Below are 15,470 nucleotides of genomic sequence, written 5' to 3'. Positions count from 1 at the left end.
GTACTTCTTAGAAGTTGTCAAATTTATTTCAAAACAGATTTTTGTAATATGCTTTCTATATCCTTTTAAATTCTGTAACATCTGTGGTAATGTCTTCTAGATCTTAATATTGTAATTTAAAAAATGTATAATGGATATTGTGTAAGAGGAAGAAAAGGTCTAAAAGAGCAGGGGAATTGGGAGGGGTAGGGGAAGGGAAAAAAGGGAAAGGAAAAAATATGAGAAGAGGAAAAAAAATGGAAACAAGGTCTTTGCAAATAGGGAAGGGTGGAGGGGGTGAAGGGAGGGCAAAGGAAGGGGAAAAAAATAAGAACCAAGATACTCATGTAAAGGTACAAGATCCCAATGATGAATGTAACTGTATTTCATACCGAAAATGTACCAGTAAACTTACTGGGGAAAAAAAAAAAGAATCAAGCTCTCAAAAACAAAAAAACAACCCCCCCCCCCAAAACAATAGCATCAAAAAAAAAGAAATACTTTGGAATCAATCTAACAGGAGGGAAAAGATCTTTACATTGAAAACTGCAGTACTCTGAAAAAGGAGATCTAAGAGGATATCAAAATGGAAAGATATCCCTTGCTCATGGGTAGGAATAACCAGCATAGTAAAAATGGCCATACTCCTAAAATTGTAATACAGATGTAATGCAATCCCAATCAAAATACCATTAGCATACCTCACAGAACTAGAGAAAACATTCCTAAATTCATTTTGAACCAGAAATGACCCAGAATAGCAAAAACAATTCTGGGCAACAAAGACAAGGCCGGAAACAATCCCTCACCTGAAATTATGTTACAGAGCTACTTTGATAAAAACAGCATGGTTCTGGCAAAAAAACCCTGACCTGAAGATCAATGGAACAGAATAAAAGATGCAGAAATAACTCCAAACACACTCAGCTATGTTGTGTTTGACAAAGGGGCCAAACACCCTCACTGAAAGAAAGATAGCCTCTTTAATAAATGGTGCTAGAAAAACTGGCTTTCCACATGCTAAAGCCTAAAACTAGACCCATGTCTCTTACCCTACACTAAACTAAAGTCAGAATGGATCAGAGATGTAAATGCTAAAACAGAAACACTAAATCTGCTGGAAGAGAGAATAGATATAACTCTTGAAGATGTAGGTGTAGACAAAGACTGTAAACAAAACCCTGGTCACACGGGAGATACTACAAAGAGTCAACAACGGATCACAACTTATTAAAAAGCTTTTGCCCAGCCAAAGAAATAACTAATAGTAAAAAGACCACAAACAGAGAGGGAAAAAGTTTTTGCCAACTGTTCCTCAGATAAAAGACTGATACCTAGAATATATAAAGAACTGAAAAAAGTCAAACCCCCAGATTGAAAGACCCAATTCCAAAATAAGCATCTGAGATGAATACACACTTCTCAGATGAAGAAGTACAAATGTAAATATATGAAAAAATGTTCATCACTTTCTGAAGTTTTAATCTTCCTTTGATTTTACTCTTGTGTACATCTCAAAAACGAATGTTTGTGAAAGAATTTGTGTTGACTCTGTTTTGTTGACTTTCTTTGTTCAGCCGAAGAAAAATGGGAACTCTACTATCCTTCCTCTGTCTAGAAAGGTTCTTAAGTCACTTAACCCAGCAGTGTATAGAAATGTGGAATATGAAATTTGGTTGAAGTCTAAGCAAGGTGAGTTAAAATTCTGTGCTTTTCACTAAATTTATTTTGTGGCACTTGAAAATAAGTAAACTTTATACTAATTTTTTTTTTAACAGCTCAACAAAAACGTGATTATTCTATTGCTGCTGGTTTACAATATGAAATTGGAGATAAATGCCAAGTAAGTGATTTGTAAAGAAGGAGAAAAGATTTTTTTCAATCTTGCTTTTTTCTAATTGAATATGTTGTTCATTTGGATTTCAGAATATATTTATCATGTGTTAATGAGCTTTTTGACACATTTGAGTACCAAAAGTTGTATGTATTCCATAACAAGAACTTTAAAAACAGGCCAGTTTTGGGATTACACTTACTTCAAAGAAGTAACAGTAACATTTTAGATGCTTGGATTTAAAAAAAAAAAATAGGTAAATAACTTAACTGAAATTGATGTAAAATTGTTTTTATAGTATAGTTTTGTTTATGAAAGCCTTTCTGGAAGCTTTTGGTACATATATAATATTTTTCTGGTGGGCTGAGGCAGGAGAGTGAACCATAAGAGGAATTTTGCCTCTTTGACTACACTGGCTTGAGTTGATTGTTAGAGGAGTCAGTTGGATGAGATTGGTGTTTCTCAGGATGGGTGATTTTTGTTCCCTGATCCCTAGGCTACATTTACCAGTGTCTGAAGACATCTTTAATGATCAAAGCTGGTAGGTTGCTTCTGACATCTAGTACGTGGAGGCCAAATAAATGGCCAAACATCTGAGAGAATATGTTTAATTAAAATTTTTTTTTCCTACAGTAGAGGACACATTGCTGTTAATCCTTATCAAAAATCCTCTTCCTCTCTTCAAACACACCTACTCCATCTCTCTTGCTACTTTCTGAAGCAGTGCTGGAAGTTCACTTTTGTGTCTTTAGTTGTGCTGTCATTGCTGCCTTGATGTCCCGAACTGATGTAAGATGTTTACTTTTAATGATCATTTTGACTTGACTTGCGGGAAGAGCCAGAAGTCACATAGTGTAAAGTCAGTGAGTTGCTGGATGAGGACACATTTTAATGTTTATATGAGCCTTTCTGTTGGATGGCCCTCAACAGCGTCATTCTTAATTTTGTTCACATCAGGAAAGAGGACCTCCAGAACTGTTTAAGCAAGTGGCAAGAATGATGGGATAAGTGTGTTTTAAGTAAGGAGGAGGATTTTGAGGGAGATTAACATGTTCATGATGGGACTGTACTTCATATGTCTTGTTGCTGGGTGGCTCTGATTTGAACGTGTTATTCTTGCAGGCTTGAACTACCAGTGGTACATGCATGACTGTCCCATCAGGGGCATGGGAAAGTACCACTGGGTGGAATAGTCATGCATGTAACCACCAGTGGTTCAAGGTGGTGGAAACATGTTCCTGACAAATTTATTCCAATAAATTTTAAAACATTTAAACATTCACTGCATGTTTTGATCCTACTTCATACTGTAGTGCATAGGAGAGCCACTCCTCAACCAAGAATTATCTGGTTCAAAGTGTACATAGTGCTAAGGCTGGAGAAACCCTGGATAACATAATTTCAAGGTTCCTTTTCTGTATTTATGGAAAATACTATTTCAAAAAGACAAGGATGCCCCCTATACACCCAAAAATTTGTAATAGTTTTCATTAGAAATAATTGTCATCAAAAAAAGTCTCATATTTTAAAACTTATTTAAAACAGCCATTGGCAAACATTTCTTCTTAACAGGTGGAGGACACATTTACTTTATGATAAATTGATTTGCATGAAAAGTACAGTATCTGACTAGGATTATATCTGTGGCATCAGTAACAGTTTAGTTTAGGAACTTTTAATCATATTTTAATTCTGGGATATTTGAAAGGTGAGGAAGATGATGATTCATTTAAATACTTCTGCGTGGAATTGTCAGAAAGTGTTCTAATTGCAAATGGAGTTGTAGAAGCTTTTACTACACTGACTTGAAAAACTTGAAAGAGAACAAAAAAGACAAGTACTTAACCCAAGGCTTAGAGGCCTTCCTTTTCCCCTCCTTTAACAGAAAAAAGGCTGTTGCTTATCTTGTGCCGTACTTTGAGTTTGAAATTTCTTTTGGCAAAACAGATGCCGTGGTAGATGGTAAAGCTGATACTTGTTTTAATTTTTTCCTTTTTAGGATATTTTGTTTCTCCTTTTTTTTAACCATTTAATTTGGGTAAAATTTATTTTAAATCTTAAAAAAAATTGGGATAACTCATGTGACTTTTATTTACGCAAGTGTGTAAGACAGAGTAAACTTTCAATCAGAATAACTTCAGGTAATCTCAGAACTTGCAAGGCTGAGCAGGAGGATCACTACTAGTTTGAGGTGAGATCTCGTCTCAAAGAAGAAAAGTTGAGGTCTTACTGTAAAACTCTAGAAGAGAGGAAATAAAACTGTCTTTTTACTGAGGAATGAAATATCAGTTTGAGGACTTTTATCTACTAGGAGCATAAAAATAGGTTGCTTCAAGTTGTGGTTCATGTATTGTGCATCCAGTGCAGTGATTGACAGGTCCACAGTTCAACATGTGCAATTTATCTATAGCAACAAAGCCTAAGACTTACTCGTTTGTTACTACAATTGAGAACTTCCATTTGTGTGTTAGAGAACAGTTGATGCATCTGTTTTTAGGGAGAAAAGTCACAGTATACATTTTTCATAACAAAAGGGAAGACAGTAATAATTGTAATAATAGTTGCTCTCATTTGTAGAGTGGCTGCTTTGTGCATGTTGGTGTCCTTTATGTATGTGATAGGCCTACCTTATTTCATCTCCAGGGCTTCTCTGAGATAGGTACTATTATTAGCTCCACTTTGCATATGAGGAAATGGAGGGATGCAAGTAACTTTTCTAAAGTCATTTGCTTGTTAGTGAAGCCAGGTCTAGAAGCCTAGGGTACATGATACTATTGCCCTGCATTCAGAGCCAGGGTTGGTTGTCTCTTACTCATTTGGAGCTTTAGTAGATTGTACTTACACTTCTCCTTGGACTAACTAGAAGAATAATTTAGAAAAATTTCGGAAGGATAATCAAGAGAAGTTTTTCTTTTAGGTAGAAGTATGGCGATCTGGGAGCTTAGGGAAACATTTTATTGTCCACTTTTATGACCTTTATTTTTCCCAATAAACATTTATTTTCTCTTTAATTGAAGACAGTAAAAATGTAAAAACTGCTCATTAAATCAAGGGAACAGATTACTGATTTTTCTTTTTGGCATTGTTCAAAAGGTTAGATTGGATCACATTGGAAAATTTTCTAATGCAGACAGTCAGGAAGTTAACTCTGAAAATGGACCAGTTTTGGTTGAAGACCTGGGAAAAAAGTATGTACTCTTCTGCTAAGACATTCGCTGCTTCTTCCATTTAGCTCACAATTTCTAAATGGCCTTGAGTATTTACAAATTCAGTGGAAGGTATTGCGTGTTTATAAATAGTATATTCAGTCACATCTTCAGAAAAATAGTTTGAATTCAAACTGAGTATTTTGCATGTTGGCAGATTTTAAATAAGGATTACTTATTTTATTGCTTACAGTTTAAAATGTGTCATTCTTCATGAAGGCAGTTTGAGCAATTGACTGGATTATGAAGTGGACGCTTTAGAAAGCAGGAATGATACTCATTTCTACTTTCAGTTAGTGCTGCATTGCATGTAGTTAGCATTCAGTAAATGTCAGATAGGGCAGTAAATTACTGTTGACTTGGTTATTACAGTGTTATTTTAAAGCACCTTTTGTTTTGGTTGCTGTTGCCTTTATTCTGAGAAAACAGTAGTAAATCAGTCCTTAACCTTTACTGTGGATTATTTTAAACACACATAAATATGTAAGGAGATAGTACAGGGAGCCCCAGAGAACTGGCACTCAGTTTTACCATCTCAAAGCATTGAACAATCTTTTCTAATTTTTCTCTAATATTTAGAATTAAATTTATTTTTTAATGAGAATGAAGTTGGAATGTTTTAAAGCAAATCCAGACATCATACTATTTCTCCAATAGATACTCACATGTGTCAGTAACAGAGTAAGGGCCTCCCTCACCACCTTAACTACAGTATATTTTTTCCTCCTTTTTTTTTTTTTTTTTTTTTCTCTTGGTACCAGGGATCAAACTCAGGATCTTGCACTTGCAAGGCAGGCGGCAGCACCACTGAGCTAAATCCCTTGCCCAACTACAGTATAATTTGATGCTAGAATAGTAGAATGGGGTCCAGGGATTTTAGCTCAGCGGTGCCACCGCCTGCCTTGCAAGCGAAAGGTCCTGAGGTCAATCCCTGATACCAAAAGAAAAAAAAAAAAAAAGAATAGTAGAATGGCAGTTGTTCCTTATTACTTTTTGCATAGATTATATTTAAGGTCTTTTTTTTTGGTTAGAAAATGTGCTTTTGACTTGTTATTTTATTTGATTAGGATTAAGACTGGATTGGTAAATGTACTTGAATTCTAGTTTTTTAAATGTAAGAACTAAAACTGGAAATTCTTACATTAGTGGACAATAAATATGTTTGTGTTCTTAGTAGGAATGTTTTAGGTTATTGTCTTTTCCTTCTTTTGAAGACATGGATCAAAGAACCTCAAACCAACTCCTCTAGAAAGCTGGAACACAGTGTCTGGAAAAAAGACAAAGAAACCTTCCAGTTCTGGACAAAATTTCTATTCTGGTAGGAGCTCATAAGTGGTCATTTCTTTGGGATAGGGATGGGGTACTTGAAGTTGTTCAAAACAGGAAAATTATGAGATATTTTTTGGGTTCTTACCACAGACACGGATTTCAGAGGGCCAAAGAATCCGAGCAAGCCAATCAAAGCCCCATCAGCACTACCTCCTCGACTACAGCATCCTACGGGTGTAAGACAACATGCATTCTCTAGTCATTCTTCAGGGTCCCAGTCTCAAAAATCTTCCAGTGAGCACAAAAATATTAGCAGGACACCCTCACAGATCATAAGGTAACCTTCCTGAATGCAAGAGAATGGGAAATCAAGGGGAAGTGGTTGTACTTTGTTCAAATACTTGTCTGTACTATAGTATTCAAAGTATTGTTGATAAAACACCGTGTGAATATTTCACTTCTTTATAATCTTTGAACAACTCAAGGAAGTATTTTAGGAAAACAAATTTCTTACAGTTTTTATTTTTGAATGATATTTTTCAGATGATTTGTAAGTTTTCTGTTCTAGCTAAATCTTACTCTTATCCTGGTACTGTACTTTATAGTTTTCTGGTTGCTTGTAATATGGTACGCATTGGATTCCAAATTGCTTTCCTAAATCCTTGAAGGGTGAGGATGCTCCCATTTGTATAGGAATTTAAGCTACCAAAACTTGGTCTTGATTTTGATTATTTGTGGTGATATCTCTAGTACTGAATGGAGCTACAAGTTTTAGGTTTGTTTAACTTTGAAATAACATCAGCATTGTGTCTATTCAGAGACAACCTTTAGGGTCATACTTCTTGTTTTGTGGATTTTAATTCTTCCCTAATCTACGCTTCTTGTGAGTAGTTTACAGACCTTTGGTGGAGCTTTCTTCAAGAGGGTGTGTCTTCCGTAGAAACACCTTTATGTGCATGTGGCCTTGTCTGCAGGCAGTGCTGGTGCTGTCCTAGGTACTGTAATTGGCCATCTAAGTGCATGAAGAGCTGTAGCATCAGCTTATTTGCTTGTCAAGCTTTGCTCTTTATTTTTGGTATTTGGGTATTCCTTTTTCTTGGGAGTGTACTTAGCATTTTGTCTTTAAAGGTATCTAACATCTTCAAGACAGAGTTGTAGATTCTTAGGCTGACATTTATCAATAATGTATTAGTTCCCTGGGGCTGTGCTGTAGACTAGTTAGCACAAAACAACGGAAGTTCTAGTTCTGTGGTTGGAAGTCTGAAATCCTGTTGTCATGGGGCCATGTTTTAAGACTGCCTATAAGCTTTGGGAGTTCCTTGGTGGCTTGGAGGTGTGTCAACCCAGTCTGTGCTTCCATCATCACTTGGTGTTCTGCCCGTGTGTCTTTATCTTTTCTCTTCTCACAAGACACTAGTCATGTTGGGTTTTAGGTTTTACCCAACTCCAATTGACCTCATGTCAACTTGATTACATCTGAAAAGACCTTTTCTAAATAAGGTCACATACACAGGTACCAGGAGCTAGGTACTTGAACATATCTTTTGGATAAATTCACTCCATAATAAATTCTTCAGATCTATTTTAGAAGACTTAAAGTATTTAGGATAGGAAGTAAATTTATATTGTTGAACCTAAACCATCCAAAAGGTTATTCATTTGTTTTCTTTGTGATCTGGTTTTCGTCTAAAGAGGCATCCAGGATTAACAGACTTTTCTGTATCCTTTCAGAGCTATTATTTATATATATGTATATGAAATATATGTGTACTCATAATCTAGGTTTTCAGAAAGTGCTTTTGTATGGCAGGGTACCGGGATTGAACCCAGGGCCACATGAGTGCTAGGCAAGTGCTCTACCATTAAGGTACATCCTCAGCCCTTTTTAAAACTTATTTTGAAATAGGAACTCATTAAATTGCCCAGGCTGGCCTGGAACTTGTGATCCTCCCACCTCACCTTTCTGAGTGCCTGGGTTCACAGGTATGTGCCATTCATTGTGTCTGATTTAGATTTCTAGAAATTCTAACGGGAACAAATAACTAAAATCAGTTGGAAGGAAGACATAACTTACCCTCAAGGTTGCTCACTGCTAGAAACCCTGAGAATGGCCTGGGTAAAGAGTGATCAGAGCCTTGTATTCTGGGCACACCTAGCAAAAAAGTGCAGTGGACCCCTGTTCCCTGGTGGGTTACTTCTCCCAAACGAATGGAATTCTTATCACTGATCAAGTATTTGTGACTGTGTTTGGACATTGACCAGACTTCACTAGCACCTGGTGGTAGCCTACCTAATATGCAAATAAAGTAATTTAAGAGATTGACTTATTTTGAATATTAATTTCAGAAACCTAAAAATATAAAGTAACTATTGGAAAGTCATAGGCAGAAATTTCTTTAATAAAATTGTCATTTTTAAATTTTGGTACTGGGGATCGAATTGGGGACCTTGCGCTTGCGAGGCAGGCACCGGAACCACTGAGCTAAATCTCCGGCCCAAAATTATCATTTTTTGATGGATGAGAAAAGAAGCATTTTCCCTCTCTGAAGACCAGAGTATTCTTTACGGTTTTAAGAAGTAAAAAAAAATAAACCAATAAATTAAATAGAGCCATCTGGGTGTGGTGTCATATGCCAGCACTCTGGGGGGCTGAGTGAGGCAAGAGGATTGCGAGCTTGAGCCCGGCGCAGGCGTTCTTGCAACTTAGTGAGGCCTTGTCTCAAAATAAAATAAAATTTGAAAAGGGCTGGGTATGTACCTCAGTGTGAAGGCCCTAAATTCAATCCCAGTACCACAGAAAAAAAAGGAAGAAAAATACATATAAGTCACTAAATGGCTAGTTAAGTATTGTTTTATTAATCACAAACTGAATTTATATTCAGTGTGTTTCTGGTGTTGATTACAGTCTCCTAGGAATTGGTAGAGTACTCAGATGTTTACTATTGATAATACTTTTAATGCTATGCTTAGATGAATGTCTTTTTCTTATTAGGATCCTTTTCTCTTTCTTAGGTTGACTGTATATTATTTCCTTTATAAAAACACTTGATAGTATGTGACAAGGTAGTTAAGTCATGAAGCTTTAGAGAACTTCTGATAGAATTAGAAACCTAGTGGTGTTTGCAGTTAGCATAGATTAGTATGTCTTTTCCATTTTGTGTATGGTGGTGAATTTTACTGCTATATTGAAACCAATTTAGAAAATTGCTGATTATTGAATATTAAAGATTTTTTAAAACCTAAGCAGCATTTGATTTTTATACCTAATAATCCAATTGATTTAAGCCTGCTAGTGTTCATCTTCACTTTATTTTCCATGAACACATCAGTTTTAAATTCTAGTCATAGAAGAACTGTAATACTAGGTATGAACCCTTCGTGGTGTCTTACTTTCTCATCTCTTTCTCATTGATACCATTTTTTCCTCTTGAGAAACAAAACCCATACACACACATACACACATGCACAGACAAAGCAAGACTCCATGTATGCATTCGTTTATGTGGTTGTGCAGGAAATGTTGCTGAACGCCTCTTTTAAGCTTAGTGAAAATAGGAAGGAGTTGATTCTGTGTGGTAGGTGAGGGTAAGATGAAAACCACAGAGTAGCAGTAATGTTTCTGGATAGTAGGAGACAGTGGTAGGTGGTATTCATTTTCCAAACTCCTGACAGCTTACTAAGTTATCTGTGGGTCTTTTACCACTGAGGTTTGAGAAGGCATGATGTAAGATTGTGAAGGTCCAGATTTGCACTCTCGTCTTTTTGCTAGTACAGTTGGGATTGACATCTGCCAGGTTGGAATTAGATTGTGGATGTGAGTGAGACCATCTGAGGATGGGCAATAGCTGTTTATTTCAGAAGTAAAAGAATCAGATTATATTATAGTGTGTTACTTCCATTCTTTTTAGGAAGATTATATTTTTGTTCTATGACATTTTTCCTGAAAATTTTGAATTTTTGTTTCCGACTGTCCTAACTATTGTTAGAAATGGTAGAAATACTGCTTATATAGCTTTCAGTGGTTATAAACCGTATAAAAACATTGGAGTTGTATATAGACTACTATATTCATGAGTTTGTCTGCCATCTCTGGGCACAGTTACATTGACATAACAGCAGTATTGTCTGTGTCGTTACTCTCCAGCCTGGCACATTCTTTTTAGCTCTCCATCTCCCTTGGTGGTGTCAATAACAAGATGGGCCCAGTGTCTTATTTGGCCATTAACCTATATTTAGAACTGATCATTAGAATGTTCTCTTTTTTTTTTCAGTACTGGGGATCGAACTCAGGACCTTGCTGTAGCAAGGCAGGCGCAGTGCCACTGAGCTTAATCCCCGGCCTGATCATTAGAATGTTCATGAGACCTAAACTAGTAAAGCTTCTTTTTTTGGAGAGCAAACTCTTATAAAAGTATTGGAGTATGGCATAAAGAAGACGTATTTTTCTTTTCATCAAGGCAGAAATATAAGCGTTTTAAATTTTATATTGGAAGTGAATTTTATGGTTTCTATTTTTCTCCCCCATTGTCCTTTTTTGTGTAAGGTAGCTTAATGGTATAGGAGTTTTTATTTGCTAAACTTTTATTAACTAGGTTTCCAAAAGTTCTGAAATGTCACAGTGTAGTTAACTTGGCCAAATACTTGTATTGCAAAACAGATACTATTATTTTAGGTGCTCAGTATATTTTGTGTTGTTTCCTTTTTCTTTTTCTGACAAGAATGTTTCATTTGACAGAAAACCTGACCGTGAGCGAGTTGAAGATTTTGATCACATGAGTCGAGAAACTCACTATTTTGGCCTCTCCCCGGAAGAGCGCAGAGAGAAGCAAGCCATAGAAGAATCTCGCTTACTCTATGAAATTCAGAACAGAGATGAGCAGGCTTTCCCAGCACTTTCTGTATGTATAAAAAGAGATTTTAAAAGATTAATGCGTACAAATCCTTTTAAATATAGTTTCTAATGGTGGGCTAATAATCTGTAACCTTTAGGATCATATATTCTCCCTCCTTTTCACATTTTTTTACATGAGTAGGTCTAGAGCTATTACTGAAAAGTTGGTGGCAGCGTCTAGGCAAGTAAGTTGATTTGCTCACTTGTGGTTAGTATTTTCTTTTGAAGCAAGGCACGCTTAATTTGCCAGCAAAAATAATGTGATCATGAGACTGTTAATCCAGAGGAAGATACATTGATAAAATTGGGAAACTCGTCAGTGTTCAGTAAGTATATCCAGATCCTGGCACGTACAGTGAGAGCTGTCTTTCCAGTGTTTGCTGTTGTAGGTGGCAGCACATGTAGTCCTATGGTATAATCAATCCTTACTTCATGTGTCAAACATTGGGTTGTGATTCACGTGTGGTTGCTTCTCCAATAAAAGACATGTTCTCTCTCCTTCTGGGTTTCTTAACTTTTTTGGGAGGAGTCAGGGCAAACCATTGTTGGGTAGGTAACAAGGACTCATTGTCAAGACAGGGAAGACATAACTGACTTGTTCTTGGTATTGGGAACCCCGTGCCTGTGGTCTTTGAAGTCTTGGTAAGTGGTATTCAAATGACCTGTGATCCCTATTGGTAACGGTGTTTGCAAATAGCCTGGTGTGTTGCGGAGTCCCACTGCCCCAGCATGATACATTAGAGCCTCATATTCTTAGTGCTCTTTTCTAGCTGTGTAATTCTTAGAGGTCTGAGGGGGAACTCAGTTGAAAAAGTGTTTAATATGATAGGTAACTACAAATCATTTAAGCTCATATTCATCATACCTTTTTGCCTCTTTTCAGTTAGTGTGTAGTCAAAAGTATAATTATTATGATTTGGGCACAGACTGAAATTTTTTTTGTTATTAAAATGAGGTCTTTGTCCTCGTTATTTTTACACTCTTGAGTGTGACTCAGTGTTGGATATATTAGTAGTTCAGTTTTGTTTTCTAGAAATCTATAAGTGAGGTCTAAGATTCTCTTACCTAGGTGAAACATTTACTTGGAGTTCTATAATAGGAACTTAGGGACCTTCAGTCGTAATTTAGCATAAAACCCTGACTTACTCCAGGCTCTTTGTTTCACCAGTTAGGTTACATTTTGTGCAGATCCTAATGTGATTTGCCCTAACAGTCAGTAGCATTTCAGCGATAAGAATCCTGCTGTACTGTATCTGCTAATTCGCACTTAGATTTTCTTCTCCTTCACAAAGGACTGTGGCTCTGAATGATTTCTTTGGAATGTTGGTACACAGGATGCTGTTATTTGTGCAAAGAATGTAAGTTGCAAGATGAAAGTTTGGTTAGGGTGGCTTCTGGAAATTGAGCATATGAAGAAGTCTCCCTACTAATTTAGGCTGAAGGTCTGGTTGCTAATCAGACTGTTAATGCAGAGCATATATATAATTAAATATGGGTCCTAGATGCTATCATTTGTAGTATCAGGTAAAATATAGGGCTATGTTTATAGCAGCAAAGTACATAATAGATAAATCTTGGAATCAGCCTATAGGTCCATCACAGATGAATGGAAGAAGAAAGTGTATTTATGTACAGTGGAGTACTGCTCTACTCTAAAGAAAGATAAACTTGAGTTATTTGTAGGAAAACGAGTGCACCTTGAGACCATAATGTAAAGTGAAATAAATCAGACACACAGAAGTAAATATTGCATGGTTTCTCTTATATAAGAAACTCAAAATATAAAGAAAGAGCAAAATAGAAGATAGATAACAGGAAATAGGGAGATAAATGTTTTACAAATGGGGAACAAGAATTGGGGAGCGGACCAGGAAGGAAAGGGGATGACAAGAGGAATTGAGATGTGTTATGTACATGGACCTACTGCCCAGGGGGAATATAATTATGTATTACAAACACATATTAGTGAAAAATAGAAAAATAGGGCTTTGAAGTTGGGTGTGGTGATACATTCCTGTATCCCAGCACTTTAGGAGGCTGAGGCAGGAAGATTGCTGTGAGTTCATGGCCAACCTAGGGTACATAGTGAGTTCAAGGCCAGACTGAATTACGTAGTGAGACTCTGTCTGAAAACAAACAATATAGTATGTGTATGGCTTTGAATTTTGAGATTTTAGAAGTATAAAGGGTAAGATTCATTATAAATTTTTAACACACAATGTTGGATTTTGTTCCTTTTAAAGAGCTCATCAGTCAGTCAGTCGGCTTCTCAGAGTAGCAACTCATGTGCCCAGAGAAAATCATCACATGTAAGTGATAGAAAAGGGAATAGGCGGAGAATGGATACAGAAGAACGAAAAGACAAAGGTATGTCATTTCATCATTTGAAAGCAGAAGCTAGAGAGATCTGTATCCTGTTTTTCCCTTATCTGCAGTTTTGCTTTCTGCAGTTGAAGTTACCTGAGTTCAGCTGTGATTTAAAAATAATAAATGGAAAATTCCAGAAATAATTCATAAGTTTTAAAGTACGTGCTGTTGTGAGTAACATAATGAGATCTTCTGCCATCCTGCTTCTTCCCACTTGGATGTGAATCTTCCTTTTGACCAGTGAATCCACACTGTGTGTGCTGCCCAGCAGTCACTTGCCACGGACTATGGCTTGTTTTAGTAATTGTCCCAGAACTTGAGTAGTGATGATTATACCAAGAGAAGCCAGAGCGCTTCCTTTAGTGAAAAGGTGAAAGTATAAGAAGATATTTTAAGACCACATGTTGTGTGTAACTTTTATTACAATATATTGTTCTGTTTTATTATTAGTTATTGTTATTAATCTCTTATGGTGGCTACTTTATAAACTGTCAGTACTGTCAGTACAGGAAAAATGTAAAATTGGACACTGTCCACAGCTTTGGGCATCTACTGGAATGTATTCCCTATGGATAAGGGGGGATGATTGTATTGGGATAAAAGTGTCTTTCAAATTGTTAAGTAGTTTATCTAATGTCAGTATCTGACTGTTGGAGAGGAACATTGATTCAGGATAAACCATGATAAACATTACTCTAAAAACTGCGGATTTCACTGACTACTGTAAATATGATTCAAATAGTACTTTTGATTTTTAAAAAATCTTCATATTTTGTTGTTTTCAATCTTGACTGGTGGTTGACGAGGCCTTATTTTTGTCTTGATCTGTTAGAATCTACTCATGGACATACTCACTTGGACAAAAAACCTGAGCCAGGCACATCAGAGGTAAAACTTTTATATACTAATTGAATCTTTTCCTTTGACACTGATAGCATAGAAAAAGAAGAGAGAAATGATTTTAATTTTTTTTTCCGTACTGGTGATTGAACCCAGGGACTTACACATGCTAGACAGGCACTCTGCCACTGAGCTACATCCCCTGCATTTAAAAAAATTTTTTGGGAAACAGTCTTGCTAAGTTGCCTCGACTGGCTTCAAATTTACAATCAGTCCTCCTGCCTCAGCCTCCCGAATAGCTGGGATTACAGGCATGTGGCACTGTGCTCAGCCTGATTTCAACATTGTATAATTGTAGTAGTGAAGTATAAAAACATGGAAAGGATGGTGGAACTTGAGGGGAAGTTGCTCACAAATACAACCATCTGTTCAAGGTACTTCACATGCCTTAACTGACAAAAGAGCTTTTACTCTCCACCACACTACTAATAGTACATTGATAGTTATAGAGGAGAACACTTTGCTGTTTGAAGCCATGGCCTAAATGAAAACTGCTCAGTATTTTGATATGATCTAGACATATAGGTGGAAAGTTAACCTGCTTGTTGAAGACCAGGTGTAATTGGGTAACATTTTCTGTTGGGAGAGAGTTCTGTCAGATGCAGTTAGAGTGAATTATGAAGGCAACCACAATTATCCTATAATCTGGATCTTTGGAATACAGAATCGCCTCTTTTTGTGTTTCTTTTTTCTTTGGTATCCAAAGAGTCTTAATGATGATAAATGTACAAGAGTTTCATCACCATCAAAGTCAAAGAAATTGGAGTGCCCGTCTCCTGCAGAACAAGTAAGTTGTGATATTTGACATTTGAGTGTCCCAGCTTCTGGGTTTCCTGCCCTTTTACAAACAAGACATTTATGTGGGGCATGGGAGAATTTATTCTAACATAATTTAAGTGCAGATATGATTCTTCTATAATTTATTTAAATTTTTTGGTTTTTAAGACATGGTCTTGTTATGTAGTCCAGGCTGGCCTCAAACTCGAAATCCTCTCGCCTCAGCCTCCTCTGAGTTCTGGGATTA

The 15,470-nt window shown here is 36.5% G+C and overlaps 1 protein-coding gene across 2 annotated transcripts in view; it reads left to right on the top strand.

Moving 5' to 3' along the window:
* Nucleotides 1-15,470, top strand: part of Otud4 (OTU deubiquitinase 4) — a 52,998-nt gene that overhangs the window by 27,924 nt on the left and 9,604 nt on the right. For both annotated transcript variants that reach the window (XM_021247684.2, XM_087193338.1), the window contains exons 9-17: nt 1,557-1,671; nt 1,758-1,822; nt 4,907-5,001; nt 6,234-6,337; nt 6,439-6,625; nt 11,024-11,186; nt 13,423-13,546; nt 14,379-14,434; nt 15,153-15,233. In XM_021247684.2, the coding sequence (XP_021103343.1) occupies nt 1,557-1,671; nt 1,758-1,822; nt 4,907-5,001; nt 6,234-6,337; nt 6,439-6,625; nt 11,024-11,186; nt 13,423-13,546; nt 14,379-14,434; nt 15,153-15,233 (990 nt within the window). The remainder of the gene's footprint in view (nt 1-1,556; nt 1,672-1,757; nt 1,823-4,906; nt 5,002-6,233; nt 6,338-6,438; nt 6,626-11,023; nt 11,187-13,422; nt 13,547-14,378; nt 14,435-15,152; nt 15,234-15,470) is intronic.

This window comes from Heterocephalus glaber, unplaced genomic scaffold (assembly GCF_053883595.1).
Source record: "Heterocephalus glaber isolate CG9 unplaced genomic scaffold, H.glaber_assembly_v1.0 deba00001587, whole genome shotgun sequence".
In the NCBI taxonomy this organism is placed as follows: domain Eukaryota; kingdom Metazoa; phylum Chordata; class Mammalia; order Rodentia; family Bathyergidae; genus Heterocephalus; species Heterocephalus glaber.
Note: the sequence above shows the minus strand (reverse complement) of the source record. Positions and strands in the feature narration are given on the sequence as shown.